Source organism: Neoarius graeffei, chromosome 11 (genome assembly GCF_027579695.1).
Source record: "Neoarius graeffei isolate fNeoGra1 chromosome 11, fNeoGra1.pri, whole genome shotgun sequence".
Classification (NCBI taxonomy): domain Eukaryota; kingdom Metazoa; phylum Chordata; class Actinopteri; order Siluriformes; family Ariidae; genus Neoarius; species Neoarius graeffei.
In genome coordinates, this window is record NC_083579.1 from 39,856,981 (window position 1) to 39,878,605 (window position 21,625).

Consider the following 21,625-nt stretch of genomic DNA (forward strand, 5'->3'; position numbering starts at 1 on the left):
CACACACAAAACCTTCACCGCTTGTGCTCTCCCCAATGCCTCACCTTGCACCAGGCTTTGGTGGATTGACGTCTGATTACAGCCGGAATCCACCAACACATGATATGTATCCCCTTGAACACTTACCAGTATACAATAAACTCCGGCCCAATTGGGGACGGTCTCTGGCATGTCAAGGATCCGGACCACATATCCCACTTCCATCATGGAGCATTGACTCTGGAGATTCCCCAGCTCCCCGCAGCACCAGCATACCGGCCCAGGCTTTCTCTCTGCGCCGGCATTATGGGTGTCACTCACCTGAGGGAGAGAAGACACAGACACGGAAGAGGGAGACGGGCCGGCTGGGGGGAGCTGACCCTCGCCTCCTCGGTGGGGGAATGGGGGAGAAAGAGAGAGAGAACGAGAAGAGGCGACCCATCCACCTGCCATTGGAACCGTCACCAGATGGTCCTCTGCCAACTCGATGGCTTGCTCCAGCAATGCCAGGCGATGACACTGGACCCACTCCACCGTTCCTTCCGGAAGTTGAGCGGTGAACTGTTCCACTGTCACCAGATTGATGATCCCATCAGCGTTATGGTCGTCCACCCTCAGCCACCACCAGCAGGCGTCCCGGAGCTGTTGGCTGAATGCGAATGGCCGGCCAACCTCCTCTAACGTCAGTGTCCAGAAGCGTTGGCAGTGCTGTTCCAGGGAGTGGTCGACATGCTGCAGGATGGCTCTCTTCAGGTTGGCCTAGACAAGCTGGCTGTTGGCAGGGAGCTGCTGCGCGGCGAGCTGCGCCTCGCCAGTCAGGAGCGGAAGTAGGCATGCCACACACTGCTTGACCGGCCACCCCCACGCTTTGGCCACTTTCTCAAAGAGCGATAAAGGCTTCCAGATCATTGTGCGGGTCTATCTTTGTGAGGGTAATGTGGGGAGGGTCCGCTGCGGTGGAGGTCGAGGACCCTGCCAACATGAGCAGATGTCGGAACGCCTGGCAATCTTCCAGTTGGGTCAGCATCAAGGCTTCAAAGTGTTGCTCTTGCTCCTTCCGGAGGGCAGTCAGCATTTGATGCTGGTTCTGCTGGGCGGTAGCAAGGGCATGGATGAGATCCTTAAATGGGGAGGATTCCATGTGGTGGTTCCCTTCCGTACTCCTGGCTTTCGGCACCACTGTAATAAGTCCCTGATGTGGGTGGAGTACAGAAGCACAGCAGGTGAGAGATGATGTTCACACACACTTTTATTTTGGACTGCACTCACACACATTAATTGACAACAGGTGCATTGATTTTGCCACTCATCTTCCCTGGCCACACCCTCCATTCACAAACTGACGCTCGGCCACGCTCCCACTGCCACACTAGTCTATCTAGAAGAATATTCTGATCAATGGTATTAAAAGCTACACTAAGGCTCAAGGTTGGGTTTTTTACTCAGGGGTTTGATCATGTCACATTTATTTCCTTAAGAGAATGTTTTTTCCTTTATTTTTTTTCTCTTTTTCTTCAAAAAAAACTCTGCAACTGCAGATCCAGAAAATATACAATTTACTGGCCTCATCTGATCAGAAGACTCAGCATCTGAGTGTTTTGCCCATACAATTTTAGGGTAGACCCAGGTGCAACCAGTTGTCAGGAGATGACCAAATTACAAGGTGAGTGATGTAGTTCTTATGGGACTAAACTATTACCAGAAGGGTGTCTACACCTCCCTCTGCCACCATGCATAGTTGCTATGCAACCAGACATTACAGTATTCCCCCATCCCCAGGGATGACTCCTGACATCACTGAACCCACCCACCGTGGAAGGTTCAGATGAGTTCAGGATCCAGAATGTGCTGAGGTGGGACTCATGAATACTACTTGGGAATGTAACCCTCTCATTCGACCAAGTACTGGGTTTTACCTGGGTTTATGTCTGTTGGGAGTTAATGAGACATTTGACAGTGTATGCTGGGGCTCTGTCAATTAAAAATAGGGTTGGGGGATATATTATTTGGGGGTGCCAATATAACAGGGACAGAGTACTGGCTTGAGACATGAGATATGGAATACGGTGTTGATCCTCATGGATCTGGGGAGCTGTAGTCAATAGAAGACTGGGTTCATGGTCCTAATAACCTTAAAGGGACCCAAGTATTTGGGAGCTAATTCCTTGGAATCCAGGCACAGGGGTAAGTTTTTAATAGAAAGCCAGTGCCACTGCCCTGGACAGAAAGTGGGTCCTAATTGCTTTTTGTGATTAACAATATGAGTTCTGGCTTTGCTGATGCAGATTCACTCAAGTTCACCAGAAGGCCCTCCATAACTGGCTCGGATACCAGTCAGACATGAGGTTGCTCAAGCAAGAGTTCATCAGTCTCCTTAGCTTGCTAAGTTTCTGCAAAGCAATAAATTTACCTGCATTTAAAAAACAGTCCACTAAAACTAACATCACAATTTTTGCCTTGAGACATAGGCAATCATGTGATATAGTCTAAGGAGATGTGGGACAAAGGACTGGAGAGTTTGGGCAGAGAATGGAGCAAATCTGCCAGCATGCCCTGGGTTCTTTATTGGATGCACAAACCTGGCAGGCTTCCATATATGCTTGCACATCCTTTTTCATAATCAGCCACCTAAAGCACCTCTGCAGATATTCAAGGGTCCAGGTAATCCTTGGATGTCTGGAGGAGGGTGAGGCATATCCCACTTCATGATCTGTGCCTTCATGACCTTCAGAAATAAAATAGAGGGTTCCCAGATGACCCAGGTTAAGCTCTCATTGGAGAACCTCCCGAAAAGCCATTTCCAGCACCCTCCCAAGGGGACCAGGATGTGTGGCCCAGGGTCTATGAGCTCAGCATCAGACTGTGCTGTGGAAGGGTCTCAGTACTTGGAGAGGGTATGGTTTTGAGAGTTTCAAAACAGAGCTTTTTATATTGAGGTCTTCAAATAGACACTGACCAAGTGAGCCAGTCAATGCAGTGGTTATGCTGCTGTAACCAAGGAAACTCTAGTCCTAAGTATGAATGGATGTTGGTTTACTTCTCAAGAAGCTAACAAATGACCATCAGTAGTAGAGATGTGCAATGGATCCTCAAGCTTTTCCAGGGGTAACCCTAGAGCTTAACCCTTTTCTTTTTCTCTTTTTTCCACAAAAACCTCTGCAACTGCATAACCAGAAAATATACAGTACCATTTACTTGCTTCATATAATGAAAAGACTCCAAGTCTGAGGGTTTCACCTACACGCTTACATAGGGAAGTCCTGTATGCAACCAATTTCAGTTATGAGCAAACTGGTGGGTTGATGTAGTTTTCATGGGACTACACAATTACTAGAAGGAGATCTGCACCTCCCTTTGTCAGCATATACTGGTGCTATATAACTGGACATTACAGATAATCGCTAAAACTGCTAAAAGTATTTAGGTACAGTGCAATGCAATAATGAGTACACCCTCTTTGAAAAGTAACATTTCACACAATATGACAAGGAACACAAAGATATATTTCCAAAATGTTCCCAGACTAAGTTAAACACAGGTTCTGTTGAGCTTTTGAACTCAAAACAAAGGCTAATAATATAACTTAAATGATTTTTATTTCAGTTTTAGTGAAATTTGTGTGGTGCAGAAATGAGTACACCCCATTGAAGGGCTCTGAGTAAAGCAACTTTTTAGGCTACCAATGTGGACCTGAACAAACAATTAACCACAGGTGAGTCTAATTAGTCATTACACAGGTGTTAATTAGGCAGTTGGCTACAAAAGGCTGTTACCTAAAGCAAACCACCCTTTCCCATTTCCTGCTGTCAGCAATGGCACCTCATGGCCAGGAAATGTCTCTGGATCTGAGAAAGCGGATTATTGCTTTACACAAGAGAGGTGAGGGCTACAAGAAGATCAGTAAAGCCTTACTTATCAGTAAGAACACGGTTGCAAAAGTGATCCAAAAATTCAAGACAGATGGAACTGCAGCCAAAGTACAGAGACGTACAGGCCGGCCAAGAAAATTAACACCCAGGCAGGAGCGGCTTGTAATGAGAAAAGTTGAGGAAAATCGGCATGCAAGTGCACAACAGGTATCTAAGGAAGTAGAGACTGAAATTGGAGTGAATGTGTCACGTGACACAATATGCCATACAGTGCAGCGGAATGGCATGCATGGGTGTCGTCCCCGAAGGAAGCCTCTCCTAAGCCCAGTCACAAAAAAGCCCGTCTAGAGTTCGCCAGGGCACATGCTGAAAAGGATGAAGGTTACTGGGACTCTATACTCTGGAGTGATGAGACCAAAATCAATCTTTTTGGAACTGATGGCTTCAAAACAGTTTGGCGTCGCAAGGGTGAGGAGTACAAGGAAAAATGCATGGTGCCCACAGTGAAACATGGAGGGGGTAGTGTTCTTATGTGGGGTTGCATGAGTGCTGCGGGTGTTGGAGAACTGCATTTCATTGATGGCATCATGAATTCTCAAATGTACTGCTCTATACTGAAAGCTAAGATGCTTCCATCACTTCGGGCCGTTGGTCGTCGTGCCATTTTTCAACATGACAATGACCCAAAACACACATCTAAGGCCACTGCTGACTTTCTGAAGAGGAACAGGGTGAGAGTGATTCCATGGCCAAGTATGTCACCTGATCTGAACCCTATAGAGCATCTTTGGGGAATACTGAAGAGGCAGGTTGAGCATCACTCTCCATCCAACATCCAGGCTCTGAAAGATGTCATCCTTGAAGAATGGAAAAAGATTGATGTAGCCAAATGTTGTCAACTTGTGCACTCCATGCCAAGGAGACTTGGGGCTGTCATTGCAAATAATGGAGGCCATACAAAGTACTAAATGTACTGGATGTAATTGAGTTTGTTGTGGGGTGTACTCACTTTTGCTCCACCCCACTTTCACGGAAACAGAAAAATATGTAATTTAAGGCATCTTTTCACCTTTCTGCTTGAGTTATAATGTAAGAACATAGTGCAATAAACATCATCAAGGAACTGTTTGGGACATATTGTTTGTGTTCATTTTAATACTGTGAAAAATGTCGTTTTTCAGGGGGGGTGTACTCATTATTGCATTGCACTGTACATAGCCAGTGCTAAGTGAGGAATTGATTATTTTAGATACAGTGGTGCTTGAAAGTTTGTGAACCCTTTAGAATTTTCTATATTTCTGCATAAATATGACCTAAAACATCATCAGATTTTCACACAAGTCCTAAAAGTAGATAAAGAGATCCCAGTTAAACAAAGGTGACAAAAATACTATACTTGGTAATTTATTTATTGAGGAAAATGATCCAATATTACATATCTGTGAGTGGCAAAAGTATGCGAGCCTCTAGGATTAGCAGTTAATTTGATGGTGAAATTAGAGTCAGGTGTTTTCAATCAATGGGATGACAATCAGGTGTGAGTGGGCACCCTGTTTTATTTAAAGAACAGAGATCTATCAAAGTCTGATCTTCACAACACATGTTTGTGGAAGTGTATCATGGCATGAACAAAGGAGATTTCTGAGGACCTCAGGAAAAGCATTGTTGAGGCTCATCAGGCTGGAAAAGGTTACAAAACCATCTCTAAAGAGTTTGGACTCCACCAATCCACAGTCAGACAGATTGTGTACAAATGGAGGAAATTCAAGACTATTTTTACCCTCCCCAGGAGTGGTTGACCAACAAAGATCACTCCAAGAGCAAGACATGTAATAGTCAGCGAAGTCACAAAGGACCCCAGGGTCATTTCTAAGCAACTGAAGGCCTCTCTCACATTGGCTAATGTTCATGAGTTCACCATCAGGAGAACACTAAACAACAATGGTGTGCATGGCAGGGTTGCAAGGAGAAAGCCACTGCTCACCAAAAAGAGCATTGCTGCTCATCTGCAGTTTGCTAAAGATCACATGGAAAAGCCAGAAGGCTATTGGAAAAATGTTTTGTGGATGGATGAGACCAAAATAGAACTTTTTGGTTTAAATGAGAAGTGTTCTGTTTGGAGAAAGGAAAACACTGCATTCCAGCATAAGAACCTTATCCCATCTGTGAAACATGGTGGTGGTAGTATCATGGTTTGGGCCTGTTTTACTGCATCTGAGCCAGGATGGCTTGCCATCATTGATGGAACAATGAATTCTGAATTATACCAGCGAATTCTAAAGGAAAATGTAAGGACATCTGTCCATGAACTGAATCTCAGGAGAAGGTGGGACATGCAGCAAGACAACGCCCCTAAGCACACAAGTCGTTCTACCAAAGGATGGTTACAGAAGAATAAAGTTCATGTTTTGGAATGGCCAAGTCAAAGTCCTGACCTTAATCCGTTGAAATGTTGGGGAAGGACCTGAAGTGAGCAGTTCACGTGAGGAAACTCATCAACATCCCAGTGTTGAAGCTGTTCTGTACGGAGGAATGGGCTAAAATTCCTCCAAGCCGGTGTGCAGGACTGATCAACAGTTACCGGAAACGTTTAGTTGCAGTTATTGCTGCACAAGGGAGTCACACCAGATACTGAAAGCAAAGGTTCACATACTTTTGCCACTCACAGATATGTAATATTGGATCATTTTCCTCAATAAATAAATGACCAAGTATAATATTTTTGTCTCATTTGTTTCACTGGGTTCTCTTTATCTACTTTTAGGACTTGTGTGAAAATCTGATGATGTTTTAGGTCATATTTATGCAGAAATATAGAAAATTCTAAAGGGTTCACAAAGCACCATTGTAGAGTTTTAAATGCTTCTGATAGTATCTGAAGAAATGTGTTCGTAAGTGATCTAGTACACAAGTTGATGTTTTTGAAGAGGAAATTATTGAAATTAGTTTGGTCTGTTGAATGGGAGAAAAATATCCTTATCACTCTACTGATATGGTGTCAGTAACAGCGCTGAAAACTGGAGTTCGAAGCAGCCTCCAAACATGGCCACTCCAGATTACGTCTCCCAAGCACCACAGCGCCTCTCATCTCTGGAGTACTAACAAGTGCACCTGCCCTCTATTTGCCAGTAATCACTTCCCTATATAAGCTCAGCAGTCACAAACACCCATTACAAAGTATCATTCTGTGTCTCTGTACCTGATCATACCAAGCCTTCTGACTTCCTGCCTGACTACTTGTGTTTTGACTCAGTTTGAATTTATTTCCCAACTCTGTTTCCTTGCCTGCCGTTTGACGTCCCGTTTGTTGATCGACTAACCCGTGCCTGTCCCTGACTACCTCTTTAGCTTACTGATTTGGATTTGTTTACAGTTTGTGACACACCGGCTCTCCCCTGTGCTTGCATCTGTAAGTGCCTGCACCCTGACACATGGATATATTGTTTTTTTTACATAGCTAGTAGTCAAATTGCTAAAAGTTAATGATCTGAAATGTTTGCCTAATATTTTTGTAAATTTTAAATTTTGTAAATGGAAAAAAGTAATTGCTACTACATACAGTTGATTTTTGCACTTGTTAACTTTGCTACTGTATTGTAAGAATCTAGGATTAGTTTTATTATCTTCTTTTAGGGTAAAGAGATATGCTGATCACACAGCACTAAAAGCTGTTCTATAGCTAAAAAGGCTCTCCTCCCATACAATTTGGAATACTAGCAAATTAGTTTTTACACCATTTACATTCTTTTATTTGGTATGTTTTAAGGTGTAGGTGTGTAGTAGTTATACCATTTATTATATACATATCATTGTACCAGGGTGCTTTTTTTTCTCTCTAATTATTTTTCTTTTAAGTGGGGCTACATTATCGAGAGCAGTGGCTCTCAACTGGTTTTGCTTCAGGACCCATATTTTATGTTGGACATCAAGTCACGACCCACCACTAAAATTGTTTAGCATATGGAATTAAACAAAAAAATACATATTCATTTTGCACAATTATGTTTTAATACTAATAATAATTACAAATATAAATAAATTGTCCTGAAAACCAGGCACGAGAGGATCCAAGTGCAGTATTTTGGTTTTTAATAAAAGTTCAGAGGAGCAAACAAATCCAAAACAGTAGGCAGTAGTGTGGCCATGAAACAGGCATGGGTCGAGTGATTCACAAATAGACATAAACAGGATAATCCAAAATATCAAAGTCCTATATTCAGTATCGAGGAGCTCTGGCTGAGGTATGGGATGCAAGTGGTCCCAGTGTGACAGGCTTGAGCTGAGAAACATGGAAGGAAGGCGAGAGATGGCTGTGACAGGGTAACTCTAGATGGTAAGTAACTTCATTTATTTTTTGAGAAGCTTATAGGGTTCAATGTAATGTGATTTCAGTTTACGACAGCCAGCCAAGTTCTAAAGATCCCTTGTAGCCAACCAAATTCATTTCAATGTCTGACATGCCCTCTAGGGCAGCCATGGCCTGAAGGTTAGAGAAGCAGCCTTGGGCCCAAAGGGTTGCCAGTTTGATTCCTGAGCCTGGCAGGAAAAATGTGAGGGGAGTTGACTGAATGAACAGCACTTACCCCTCCCTCTGTTTCATGGCTGAAGTGACCTTGAGCAAGGGCTCCCCAACTGCTCCCTGGGTGCTGTAGCATAGCTGCCCACTGCTCTGTGTGTGTGTGTGTGTGCGCACGCGCGCTCATTGCTCACTTGTGTGTGTGTGTGTGTGTGTGTTCACTGCTTCAGATGGGTTAAATGCAGAGGAGGAATTTCGCTGTGCTTGAGTGTACATGTGACCAAATAAAGACTTCTTCTAAACTCTATCCCTGGGCTGGTACATGGGGTCTCTCCCCTATTGTGGTCAGCATTTCTCTTGTGTCTTTGCATGGCCTGGTCAGTACATTAGTGGGTGGCTTCCCACACTTGTTCACTCCTGTGGAACCAGTTGTCAACTGTTGACGGGTCTGTGGGGCCGTTGTTCCCTGGAAACAAGGTGGCCTCACATGCACTGGAATGGTGTCAAATGGGTATCAGAGTGTTGGAAAGAATTCTGTGCATATTGAGCCCATGGGCACAGAATAAACAAAGGAATGTGTTGATCTCCTGATTAGCCTGCTCAACTTGGCCAATGGCTTGGAGATGGTATCCTGATGTGAAGCTGACAGTGATGGCCAGTTTGTCCATGAAAGCCTTCCAGACTTGAGACATGAATTGGACACCCTGATCACTGACAGTATCTTCAGAAATAGCAAAGTTTCTGAACACATGGTTGAACAGTATTTCTACTGTTTCAAAGGCTGTGGGCAAACTGAGTAGAGGTACCAGGCATAAGAAACAAGAAAAGTGGTCACAAATGAACAAAATGGTGTTTTGCCCTTGAGATACTGGAAGGTCAGTTAAGAAGTCCACTGCAGTGTGGTTCCAGGGACGCTGAGGAGTAGGTAAGGGCATAAGCTTGTTTGCTGGCATTGACCTGGGAACTTTGGCTCTAGCACACTCAGAGCAGTAAGAACCAAATGAAGGATTTGGTTCCAAAATGCAGTAAATCCACTGTGATAAACTTGAGAAACAAAAGGTATCTTCTTTACAAAAAATTAGTAGCCTGAAAACCACCATTTTCTGTTTGAAACTTTAATATAACACAATGAGGTTGTCATAACATAAAAAATGCAAATCTAGATTTTTATTTTTAAATTTTTATTTTAAAAAAATTATAATTTTTCCGGCGGCACGGTGGTGTAGTGCTTAGCGCTGTCGCCTCACAGCAAGAAGGTCCAGGTTCGAGCCCCGTGGCCGGTGAGGGCCTTTCTGTGCGGAGTTTGCATGTTCTCCCTGTGTCCGCGTGGGTTTCCTCCGGGTGCTCCGGTTTCCCCCACAGTCCAAAGACATGCAGGTTAGGTTAACTGGTGACTCTAAATTGACCGTAGATGTGAATGTGAGTATGAATGGTTGTCTGTGTCTATGTGTCAGCCCTGTGATGACCTGGCGACTTGTCCAGGGTGTACCCCGCCTTTTGCCCGTAGTCAGCTGGGATAGGCTCCAGCTTGCCTGCGACCCTGTAGAAGGATAAAGTGGCTAGAGATGAGAGATGAGATAATTTTTCCAAAATGCAATTAATCTATTGCATCAATAAAAAAAATTGTGTGTGAAATATAACTAGAAACAAGAAGTAACGTAGATCTGCACATATGACAGCCTCTAAACTTGGACCATCTCTTAAATCAGGCCAATTATTCATCTTGTTGTCTACAAATCCAATTTATTTTACACACAAAGCTCTGAGGAATTACATTACATTACATGGCATTTAGCAGGTGCTCTTTTCCAGAGCAATGTACAAGTGCAAACGTCAGGTACAAGAAGTACTGAACTTCTTGACAAGAAAGTTCTAGTGTCAACTGGACAAGTGACAGAATAATTAGTGTAATATTCTTTTGAAGTACCGACACTCAGCAAACAGCCAAGGAAAACAATTTAACCATACAAATGAGCTGACAAAGTATTTATTTATAGTGGCTAATCATCCTTTCTTGCAGCTGAATTGCAAAGGACACAGTTCAACATGGCTAAGGCATACAAAGGCCCCATAGGCAGCCACCATACTACTCATGTCTGACCAGGGAACACAGCCCAGATATTAACACTATGGGCAATTTATAGTATCCAGTTAACCTAACTGCATGTCTTTTGACAGTGGGGGAAAACAGAGTACCTGGAGGAAACCCACACAGACACAACATGCAAACTCCACACAGAAAGGCCCTTCTCAGCCACTGGGATTGAACCCAGGACCTTCTAGCTGCAAGGAGACAGCACTAACCACTACACTACCATGCCACCTCAAGTACAACTAAATAGAGAAAAATAAAACTCCAACCGCTAACCCCAGGCTAGACAGTACACGGCCTGGTTTGGTCAAGACCAATATGCAATTACACAGTGGGCAGGGAAGCAGGGGAGTCTTCAGTATGCACTTGAAGGTGATCAGGGAGTCAGCAGTTCTGACCTCAATAGGAAGGTCATTCCACCAACAAGGAGCCAGGACAAACAGCAGTCTTGAATGGACTGGGCAGGAGGGGAGAAGAGGAGGGACCAGGCATCCAGTAGTAGTGGAATGTTACTAGACCCAGTCAGATGTTTACATAGAAACTTTTTTTTTTTTTTTAAAACAAGGCCAAACCTTTTATTCTGAACAATAAATTTAGAAGTTTGGGCATCTTATACAGTATGTACAGTTAAATTCATAGCAGAGCACAGTGTGAAATCTAGCTCCATAATTAATAGAATATGGTAAAGCATCAACCTGATTTTTGATGGCTTTTGCGACCACAGGGAACCGGCTCATAAGTGCAAGGCAGCGTATCTCAGAAACACTTGTCCACCAGACAACAAAATTTGTACCTTTATTTACATAAGATAGATGGGTTTTTATCCAGTACTGATTTTTAATTTGCTTTTTTAAAAATAACATGGGATTATTTATTAACAAGTATTACACTCATCGGGACCTCTGCTTTTAGGCATTGTCTGAATATGGCATATTTAGATCCCAGGAGAAATCAGGTGTGCTCAAAGTGGAAAATAACATTGGACCACATTCTCAACTGGAATAATAATATAAAACATTATAAGAAATGTTTGATTCCATCAAAGTTGTGCTTTTATGTGCTGTGATTTGGTTGAGCAGAGAACACATTTTGTGGAAACTCAGTAATGGCGCTTGTTGTGTTTTAGAAGGAAAGGGGCAATAAAATGCAGAAAAATGTGGTGGATATCACGTTTTGCATAAAATTGATTTTGGAATTTTGAATAGCCTTCAAATGGCAAACTTCTTTTGGGGATAACTTGATTTTTTTTAATGGCGCTTATGTTTTGGAACCAAACTTTTCTAATTTATTGTCAGAGATCATGTTAGGCCACCAATTCTTGACCTTTAGGCGCTGGTATGTATGGTAAACCCCTGGGTGGCCTGTGGCTGGAGAGGTATGAGCCCAGGTGATGAGACGATCCCTGAGGCGCGGGGGGACAGATGTGAGGTTGGCTGGACACCCAGTGGGAGTGTGCAAGCTAATTCTTGATCAGACTCCCAGATTATGGCATTGGCTAACAGCCAAATAGCTAACAGGCTAACGGCTAAAGGCTAACAGCTAATGTACTAACGGCTAGCATGCTGATGGCTAACATGCTAATGGATAACAGGCTAATGGATAATGTATTAATGGCTAATATACTAATGTGTTCACAGCTAACAGTTAACATGCTAAAATCTAATGTACTATCTAAACTTTTCTATCTATTTAGCATTTTTCATTTTTTGCTTTGGAAGCACTAGTATTTCCTTCAGGAAATGCAAATCTAGGGTTAAGTCCACAATCTTTTGACCATATAGTGTATCTCAATAGCATATTTAAATTCTTTTGTCAGTTTTTCATCATATCTTTGATTTTTAATCACGTTTAATTCAAGTACCATGTGCTAATTGTGATTCTCTCTAACAACTAACACATGCCATTGATTTAATTACTACTTATCACTACAGCTCTCAATCAGTAATGACAACTTTTTAAACTTCATATTATTTTATTTTAATTAATATTGTGCTCATTTGTTATAACTTTTTTTTTTTTTTTTTAAATAAAAACAGCTCTTGGTATACATGTTACAGCAAAAATTGTAAAATCACTGGCTGAATGACATGATACTGATGAAACAATGCACAATTAAACCTTATTCCTTTATTATACATTTCAGTAGCAGTTGTGTTGTGGGCTCATAAATGTCAAAATAGGCTTAATTATTACCATTACGAAAATCATGTCTGATGCATTCAGTTATTCAGGTCAATTTGCCTGTCTAGTACTTGTAAATTGAGGCAACTAGCAATAAAGTTATAAAGATTGTTTCACTGGGACTTTAGTAGTTCTAATGTCAGAAAACCATATTTTCTATAAAATTATTTAACAGTTTTCACATATTTTCTACCACAGTTCCCCCAAGCCTGATGGTTCCAAGAGGGAAGTCCCTTTTAGTGGTACAGGAGACTGAGACAGTGGAGCTGCAGTGTCTGGTGTCAGGCAAACCCAAGCCCATTATCCTGTGGTCCCGTGCTGACAGGGAAGCACCCATGCCAGATGGAAGCATGCAGATGGAAAGTTACGATGGCATTTTGCGCATTGTCAATGTCTCACGTGACATGAGTGGCACATACCGCTGCCAGACCAGTCAGTACAACGGCTTCAACGTCAAACCCCGAGAGGCTGTCATTGAGCTCATTGTTCAATGTGAGTCACTAAGCTTTTCATACTTCTTGTGGGATTGCCCAAAACCTAATTGAGATACTTGGGATAGAACATCTTGTGCTTTTTTCAGTAAATCAAACTTAGAACTACAACCCCAAATCAGAAAAGTTGGGACAATATATTGAAATTGAAATTAAAACTGAAAACAATGATTTCTAAATAGTCTTTGACCTGTATTGAACTCAAAACAACACAACAGCAACATTACTTAATGTTTTACCTCATTAATGTTATTGTTTTTTCAAAATAAACACTTATTTAAATTTTAATTCTTGCAACACATTATAAAAAAATTGGGATGGTAAAGCATATCACTTTGTAATGCTGCCATTTCTTCTCACAACATTTAAAAGATGTTTATGGACTGAAGACACCAAGTGATGAAGTGTTTCAGGTGTACTTTTCTCCCATTTTTCCTGCAAACAGGTCTTAAGGTGTGGAACAGTACAAGGTCATCCTTGTCATATTTTTCATTTCAAAATTCACCACACATTCTGTCTTGGGGACAGAGGGGACGGCACCCTCTTCTACAGCCATGCCTTTGTAATGTGTGCAGAATGTGGTTTTGCATTGCCTTGTTGAAATATCCTTGGAAAAGATGTCATCTTGAAGGCAGCATATGTTGCTCCAAAATCTCAGTGTACTTTTCTGCATTAATGCTGCCATCACAGAAGTGTAAGTTACGTTTTCTGAGGGCATTGACACAACCCCATACCATGACAGGCCCTGGCTTTTGGACTTATTTCTGGTAACAGTTTGGATGGTCCTTTTTGTCTTTGGTCAGGAGCACACGCCATCCATTTCTTCCAAAAAAGACCTGGACTACTGATTTGTCTGACCACAATACACCTTTCCACTGTGTGATGGTCCATCCCAGATGAAGCCAGAGAAGTCGACAGTGCTTCTGGACACAGTTAACATCAGGCTTCCTCTTTGCACAGTAAAGTTTTATCTGGTATTTGTGGATTTAACTCCATATCATAGTGCTTGACAAAGGTTTGCCAAAGTAATCCCGAGCCCATGTGGTTATATTAGCTACAGACGAATGACGCTTCTTGATGCAGTGCCATCTGAGGGATTGGAGATCACTGGTGTTCAGCTTAGGCTTGCGCCCTTGCCCTTTATGTGCCAAAATTCCTCCATATTCCTTGAAATGTTTAATGATATTTTGCACCACACTGCAAAAAACTGAAAACTGAATTTGAGGAGAAAATTCCTTAATACTATTGAAATTATCTTGCTGCACGGGCAGATAATTTTACTTGACAAGACATCTTGGAATAAGTTGGTTACAATCTAGAGCTAGTTTTAATAATCTCAGAGTTGGTGTCTTGTTGGATTCATATTGTCTGGAATGAAATACAAGTCAAAGTAACTTTAGAAATCACTACTTTCTTTTTTATTTGCGTTTTCCTTACCGTCCCAACTTTTTCTGATTTGGGGTTGTTCTTATGGACATCTTTAATCTAATTACAGACAATGGGCCTCATTTATCAAGTTGAATATGAGCTGATTTATTTGTAAATCATTTGTATGAATATTTACATGTGAAATTTGGTATTCATGAAAATCATGTGCATTCAGAAAATACATTTTTATTGTCTTTATACTCCTGAGTGTGTCTAACTTTATGCATAACAACACTAAATAATGTAAACCTTAGTCTCAACACTTATCCAGAGCAACTTATAGAAGTGCACTAGCAAAAACACATCCTCATGCTAGTTCATTAGGTCAGTGACTGACTACAATACCATCAAGGTAATTTTGTGAAAAGCAGTCATTTTAAATTATTGCCAATAATTAAAGAACAGAAAAGGAAAGATAGTAAGCCAACATAAGCTGAAACATTTAATACAAATAAAACAAATTATACATTTATAATAAAAAGAATGCTGTCATATAAGAGATCTGGTCTGTCTGCGCATACAGCCATAAGCTGCAAACAAATGACTCAGCTGATGGAAGATATACATGTGATTATTATTATTATTATTATTATTATTATTATTATTATTATTATTATTGAATATTAGATATTTAACAATTATTCACCGAAGGCGAGGTGAATATCGGTGAATAATAGCTGAGACGAAGTCAAGGTTATTATTCACCGATGTTCTCTGAACCTGAGCCGGATAATTGTTTTAGTATAAATACACAGGTAATTTTTTTTTTAAATGTTTAAAAATCTTATTTAAAAAAAAATTATTTCAAAGCTCCAAAAGTGGCATGCAAATTTAATGCACACAGACTTGTCACTTATCTCTGCTGACTCATAAAATGCTTTGTTTTGAAATAGATAAAATAAATCACAACTCCACCTTACCTTTGAATAGTTTTAGACTAAACTCCATAGCATATTTACTCCTTTTAGGAACAGTATTTTCATTCATAATTTGTAATTCTTCCTCACTTACAGTGGCCGCCATTTTGCCGAGTTGCTCGAAGTGATTATCGAAAAATAATCCAAATTTCTCGACCAATCAGCGTGTGTGATTTTTCTATAATCACCTGTGCATTTATACAAATATATATTATTAAGTATTTTCTGACATAGAATTGAGTCAAAATAACTTCCACTTCTGTCTTTCAGCCTTTACCGTCATAGTTCATTTTGTGCTTCAACCTGTCTGTGCACTTGAACATTTATGGAGTTTTGTTGTCAGTAATGATGGAGGCAGATGAACTGATTTAAGTGCAGGAAGTGTGTTTTATTTAAACTACAAACAGGCGCACAAATCCAAAATTATAATCCAAAAGTGAGGAAACAAGCAATGGTCATGCAAAGCACAAACAGACTAGTAGAAGTAGAGCCAAAAGGCAGAATCCAAAATACAAACGGAAGTCAAAAACTAGAATAACAACATGAACAAGCAGCGCAGTCAGGTCAGACAAAAGTCTACTGAGCAATACTTCGCAAAGTTTGTGTGAGTTCAAGGTCCTATTAAGCATGTGCTGATTGCACTCTAATCTGAGAGAGGTGCATGTAATGACTTCTTGTGGCATGCACAGCGCACAGATGCACATGGATGAGAGTAACAGTTTGAGATGTGTCGCTTGCAAATGCATATTTGTTTGCATCAATAAATGCAAATGAGCTGAGTTGGGAACATGCTTTACACTTTACGGGGGGTCAACGTATGCACGTGAGTATGAAGAAAATCAGCATTTCTAAAACTTTTGTAAACCCACAGGAAAATTTTTGTTGACTTTGCTTGTGCAAACATTTGCACACAACTAAAGACTGATGAATGAGGCCCAATGTTCACTAACTTTTTTTTTTCTTCTGCTCATCATTAAGACGTGCAAACTCAGCACAGGTGTGGAGGTAAAGCAATGTAATGAATGCCATAATGCTACAGTGTTAAAGAAAATAAATATTTTAAAAGGGCTGAAACCTACACATGCATGAGAGGGTTGAAGTAGAAACTGATGTCCGTGATCAGCTCTGGATTCACCCATGGAAAGGGAGAGGTGGTTTTCTGATCATGCAATTATCTATCATGCTAAGCAGAGCTTAACAACTCAGATTAATGAGAGTGTCTGATATTATCATCAACTCATGATGATAACTAAGCTGAAGGAGCCAAGGTTGACTCAGTGTTTTAATGCGTCTGATGATCAGATTAAAAAAAAAAATTCCATAATTATTCTTCCTTCCTTCTGCTTTCTACTACTTTCAGAATGACTTCTGATTGTTGGATGTTTGTTAGCAGTCAAAAGTTTGGACACACCTTCTAACTCAATGGCTTTCATTCATTAAAATAAAGAAAAAGACACTTCATGTATTAAAGTAATGATGGACTGTCATTTCTCTTTACTTTGTTGAGTGGTACTTGACATAATATGGAATACTGTTTTCATTGTTTACTATTTACTGTTTGATAGTATCAAACGCATTAAGGCAAGAAATTGCACTAATTAACTTTTGACGAGGTACACTGTTAATTGAACAGCATTCCAGGTGACTACCTCATGAAGCTGATTAAGATAATGCCAATAGTGTGCAAACTGTTATCAAGGTAAATGGTGGCTACTTTGAGGAATCTAAAATATGCAACATATTTTGTTTTTTCAACACTTTTTCTGTTTAGCACATAATTCCATATATGCTCCATATGTTATTTCATTGTTAATTCTTATGTCTTCAGTGTTTTTCTACATTGTAGAAAATAATCAAAATGCAGAAAAACCTATGAATGAGTTGGGGTGTCCAAACTTTTGAATAGTACTCTACATTTGTTTTTTGTATAATTTGTCCTCTTTTTTCTTACTAAAAAAATAGCGTTTTCTAACTTTTAAAGGAATGGGGAAGGAAAACAATATTTGGGTTGAAATCGTCAATGCCAGATTCTGCATCAAACTCCAATTCCAATTAAAACAAATAAAAACAGAATGTGATGATTTGCAAATCATGTAAAATAGTACAAAGTGCCAATATCAAATTACTAAAATATTAACCCCATTTCCAGAAAAGTTGGGATATTTTTCAAATTGCAATAAAAACAAAAGTTTGTGATTCACATGCTATTTAACTGACAAAAATACAAAGAAAAGATTTTCAATAGTTTTACTGACCAACTTAATTGTATTTTATAAATATAAACAAAGTTAGAATTTGATACCTAAGTGTTAAGTTTAGCAGTATCAGCAGTAATTTTGTCCTTTTATCGATCCTTTGATCACCATTTTCGATAATTGTTAGTGATCGGCACACAAGCTAGGCTAGTTACTTTTTTTTATGGCGTTAACACATATTGTTATCTTGACTACGAACTTATTGTTTGTCTCTAGTGAGAAGAGGAGCGCATGGCTCAGTGTGTCATGTAAGAAGGTGAATGACAGATGTAATTGCAGGAAGAGTGTTTATTTACAAACAGGCACCAAACAGTTCAAACACGTAAGACAAAAGTAGGGTCGTGAAATTGGCAGTGCTCACACAAGGCATAAAAAGAATGGTGGAGGCAAAGACAAAAGGCAGAGTCCAAATACACAGAACAAAGTCAAAACCAGAAAAGCGATATACAGATACAAGGCTTGGTAACATGAGACACTAGGTACAGCGTGTATTCTTCGTCTATATGTTTAGAGTCCTTATAAGTGCACTGTAATTGTGCTCTAATCCAGAACAACTGCATAGTAATAAGTTCTAATGGTGTTGTGCATGCACTCCACGCTCCAAGTACAATGCGAGTAGACGTGACACAGTGATGCTTTTTTGTTTTTTTGAAGACTCCGACTCATCATTAAAGGTGGGGGACACGAACTTGGATTGTTAAATGTGAAAGTTCATAGTAAAAGGGTTTGTTTTAGCAGGGTTGCAGTGTATAAACAATATAAAGAAGCATTGCCATCTTCTCTGGGCCTGCGCTCATTTATGATGGACTGAGATGAAGTGGAAAACTGTCTTGTGGTCTGACGAATCGAAATTTGAAATTCTTTTTGGAAATCATGGACACCGCATCCTCTGGGCGAAAGAGGAGAGGGACCATCCGGCTTGTTATCAGTGCGCAGTTCAAAATCCAGCATCTGTGATGGCATGGGGTGCATTAGTGCACATGGCATGGGTAGCTTGCACATCTGGGGAGGTACCATTAATGCTGAATTTTATATATACATACACAGGTTTTGGGGCAACATGCTGTCATCCAAACAACAATTTTTCAGGGAAGGCCTTGCTTATTTCAACAATACAGTGTCAAACTGCATTCTGCACATATTACAACTGCATGGCTCCGTAATGAGAGTCCAGGTGCTAAACTGGCCTGCCTGCAGTCCAGAACTTTCTCCCATTGAAAACATGTGGCACATGATGAAGCACAAAATATGACAAAGGAGACCATGAATTGCTGAGCAACTGAAATCCTATGTCAGGCAAGAATGGGACATTTCACTTTCAAAACTATAGCAATTGGTCTCCTCAGTTCTCAAACATTTAGAGTGTTAAAAGTAGAGGTGATGCAACACAGTGGTAAACATGCCCCCGTTCCAACTTTTTTGAAACGTTACTGGCATCAAATTCAAAATGAGCACATATATTTTTCAAAAAACAATACAATTTCTCAGTTTCAACATTTGATATGTTGTCTTTGTACTATTTTCAATTACATATAGGTTTTCCATGATTTGCAAATTATCATATTCTGTTTTTACTTATGTTTTACACAGCGGCACAACATTTTGGAATTGGGGTTGTAATATAATTTACTAAATGCATTGCTTATGAATTTGCTGATGCAGATTGTACATGCCATAATGAGAAGTTTTATTTGACCACAAATATCCTGTTGATTTGAAATTATTACAGCATTGATCGATCAATGTCATGCATTTTCCTGCCTGAATACACATCATATACAGTTGGCATTAGTGTTAGCATTGATTGCTCAGAAAAGATCATTATATTGGAATCTCGTTACCTACTAGTTTATTTATGCTGTCTCCTTTCCTCTCTGATAAAGATGTCCCTCATTCTCAGGTTATTTGTTTAGGTTTGGTAATGCTAGCACTGCAATCATTAATTTTCGATGGTCCAAATGTAGTGAATTGTGTGAGGGCTGAGCAGCTTGTCCAATAAATTCTGTAACTGTGGAGATGGAGAGAAAATCTAGGAAGAAATGGATGAGTACTGAAGGAATGTTGAATAGAAAGGGAAGGAAGTGAGAGGCTGGAAGTGAGGGAGGAAGAGTGATGAGGGAAGAAATGACTAACCGTGTCCAAAATCACTCACTAAATAGTGAGTTTGCCATTTTGTAGTGCTGTCCGAATGTATAGTGAGAATTATTACACCCTATATAGTGCACTCAAAGTATCCCACAATGCATCATGAAAAGTAGCGTACAACCAATATATACCATCATGCATTGCGGTCGTGCTGAAAAAGTGTGTTGGGGTGAACGGATGGAGGAAGAAACACATTATAAATGGACATTCAAGTACAATTAAAAATGGTAAGAGAATAGAAAATAAGCTAAAATAGAATAAGACAAATAAAATACAAGAATAAAAGTTACAGTGCAGCATGAGGAATTAATCAAAAGCCTCAAATTTGATTTAATAAAAGGCAGCGGCAAAGAAGAAAGTATTCAGCCTTAATTTAAAAGAACTGAAAGATGCAGCAGACACAAAGTACTTTTGTATTTATTAATGTGGGAAAAACACTCAGTATAATATGTATTTATCACAAAAATACATGCATGTATTTATCATTTTGAAAACCCACCAGCCAACTGATCTGGCACGTTTTACTTGTGCGACAGTAATGACATAAATAACTGCATGGCAGAATAGTGTCCAAAAGTGTTTTTTCATTTTACCAATGAGCTCACTATATAGTCCCCTATATAGTAATTCCCTAAATAGTGTGCAGGGAGTAGTGAACAAGTGAGTGATTTTGGACAAAGGATAAGAGTTTAGTGGCAAAAAGAGGTAGGGAAAGAGATGGAGACAGGTAGGGTTTTGTCGTCCATCAGGGAATGTGCCATTCTCTGCCACTGTCTTAAGGTACAGTGGTGCTTGAAAGTTTGTGAACCCTTTAGAATTTTCTATATTTCTGCATAAATATGACCTAAAACATCATCAGATTTTCACACAAGTCCTAAAAGTAGGTAAAGAGAACCCAGTTAAACAAATGAGACAAAAATATTATACGTGGTCATTTATTTTTTGAGGAAAATGATCCAATATTGCATATCTGTGAGTGGCACAAGTATGTGAACCTTTTGCTTTCAGTATCTGGTGTGACCCCCCCCCCCCCGTGCAGCAATAACTGCAGCTAAACATTTCCGGTAACTGTTGATCAGTCCTGCGCACTGGTTTGGAGGAATTTTAGCCCATTCCTCCATACAGAATAGCTTCAACTCTGGGATGTTGGTGGATTTCCTCACATGAACTGCTCGCTTCAGGTCCTTCCACAACATTTCGATTGGATTAAGGTCAGGACTTTGACTTGGCCATTCCAAAACATTAACTTTATTCTTCTTTAACCATTCTTTGGTAGAACGACTTGTGTGCTTAGGGGCGTTATCTTGCTGCATGACCCACCTTCTCTTGAGATTCAGTTCATGAACAGATGTCCTGACATTTTCCTTTAGAATTTGCTGGTATAATTCAGAATTCATTGTTCCATCAATGATGGCAAGCCGTCCTGGCCCAGATGCAGCAAAACAGGCCCAAACCATGATACTACCACCACCATGTTTCACAGATGGGATAAGGTTTTTATGCTGGAATGCAGTATTTTCCTTTCTCCAAACATAACGCTTCTCATTTAAACCAAAAAGTTCTATTTTGGTCTCATCCATCCACAAAACATTTTTCCAATAGCCTTCTGGCTTTTCCATATGATCTTTAGCAAACTGCAGATGAGCAGCAATGCTCTTTTTGGAGAGCAGTGGCTTTCTCCTTGCAACCCTGCCATGCACACCATTGTTGTTCAGTGTTCTCCTGATGGTGGACTCATGAATATTAACATTA

The 21,625-nt window shown here is 40.2% G+C and overlaps 1 protein-coding gene across 3 annotated transcripts in view; it reads left to right on the forward strand.

The window, feature by feature from the left end:
- Positions 1-21,625, forward strand: part of mdga2a (MAM domain containing glycosylphosphatidylinositol anchor 2a) — a 256,090-nt gene that overhangs the window by 154,438 nt on the left and 80,027 nt on the right. For all 3 annotated transcript variants that reach the window (XM_060933897.1, XM_060933898.1, XM_060933899.1), the window contains exon 8: positions 12,836-13,129. In XM_060933897.1, the coding sequence (XP_060789880.1) occupies positions 12,836-13,129 (294 nt within the window). The remainder of the gene's footprint in view (positions 1-12,835; positions 13,130-21,625) is intronic.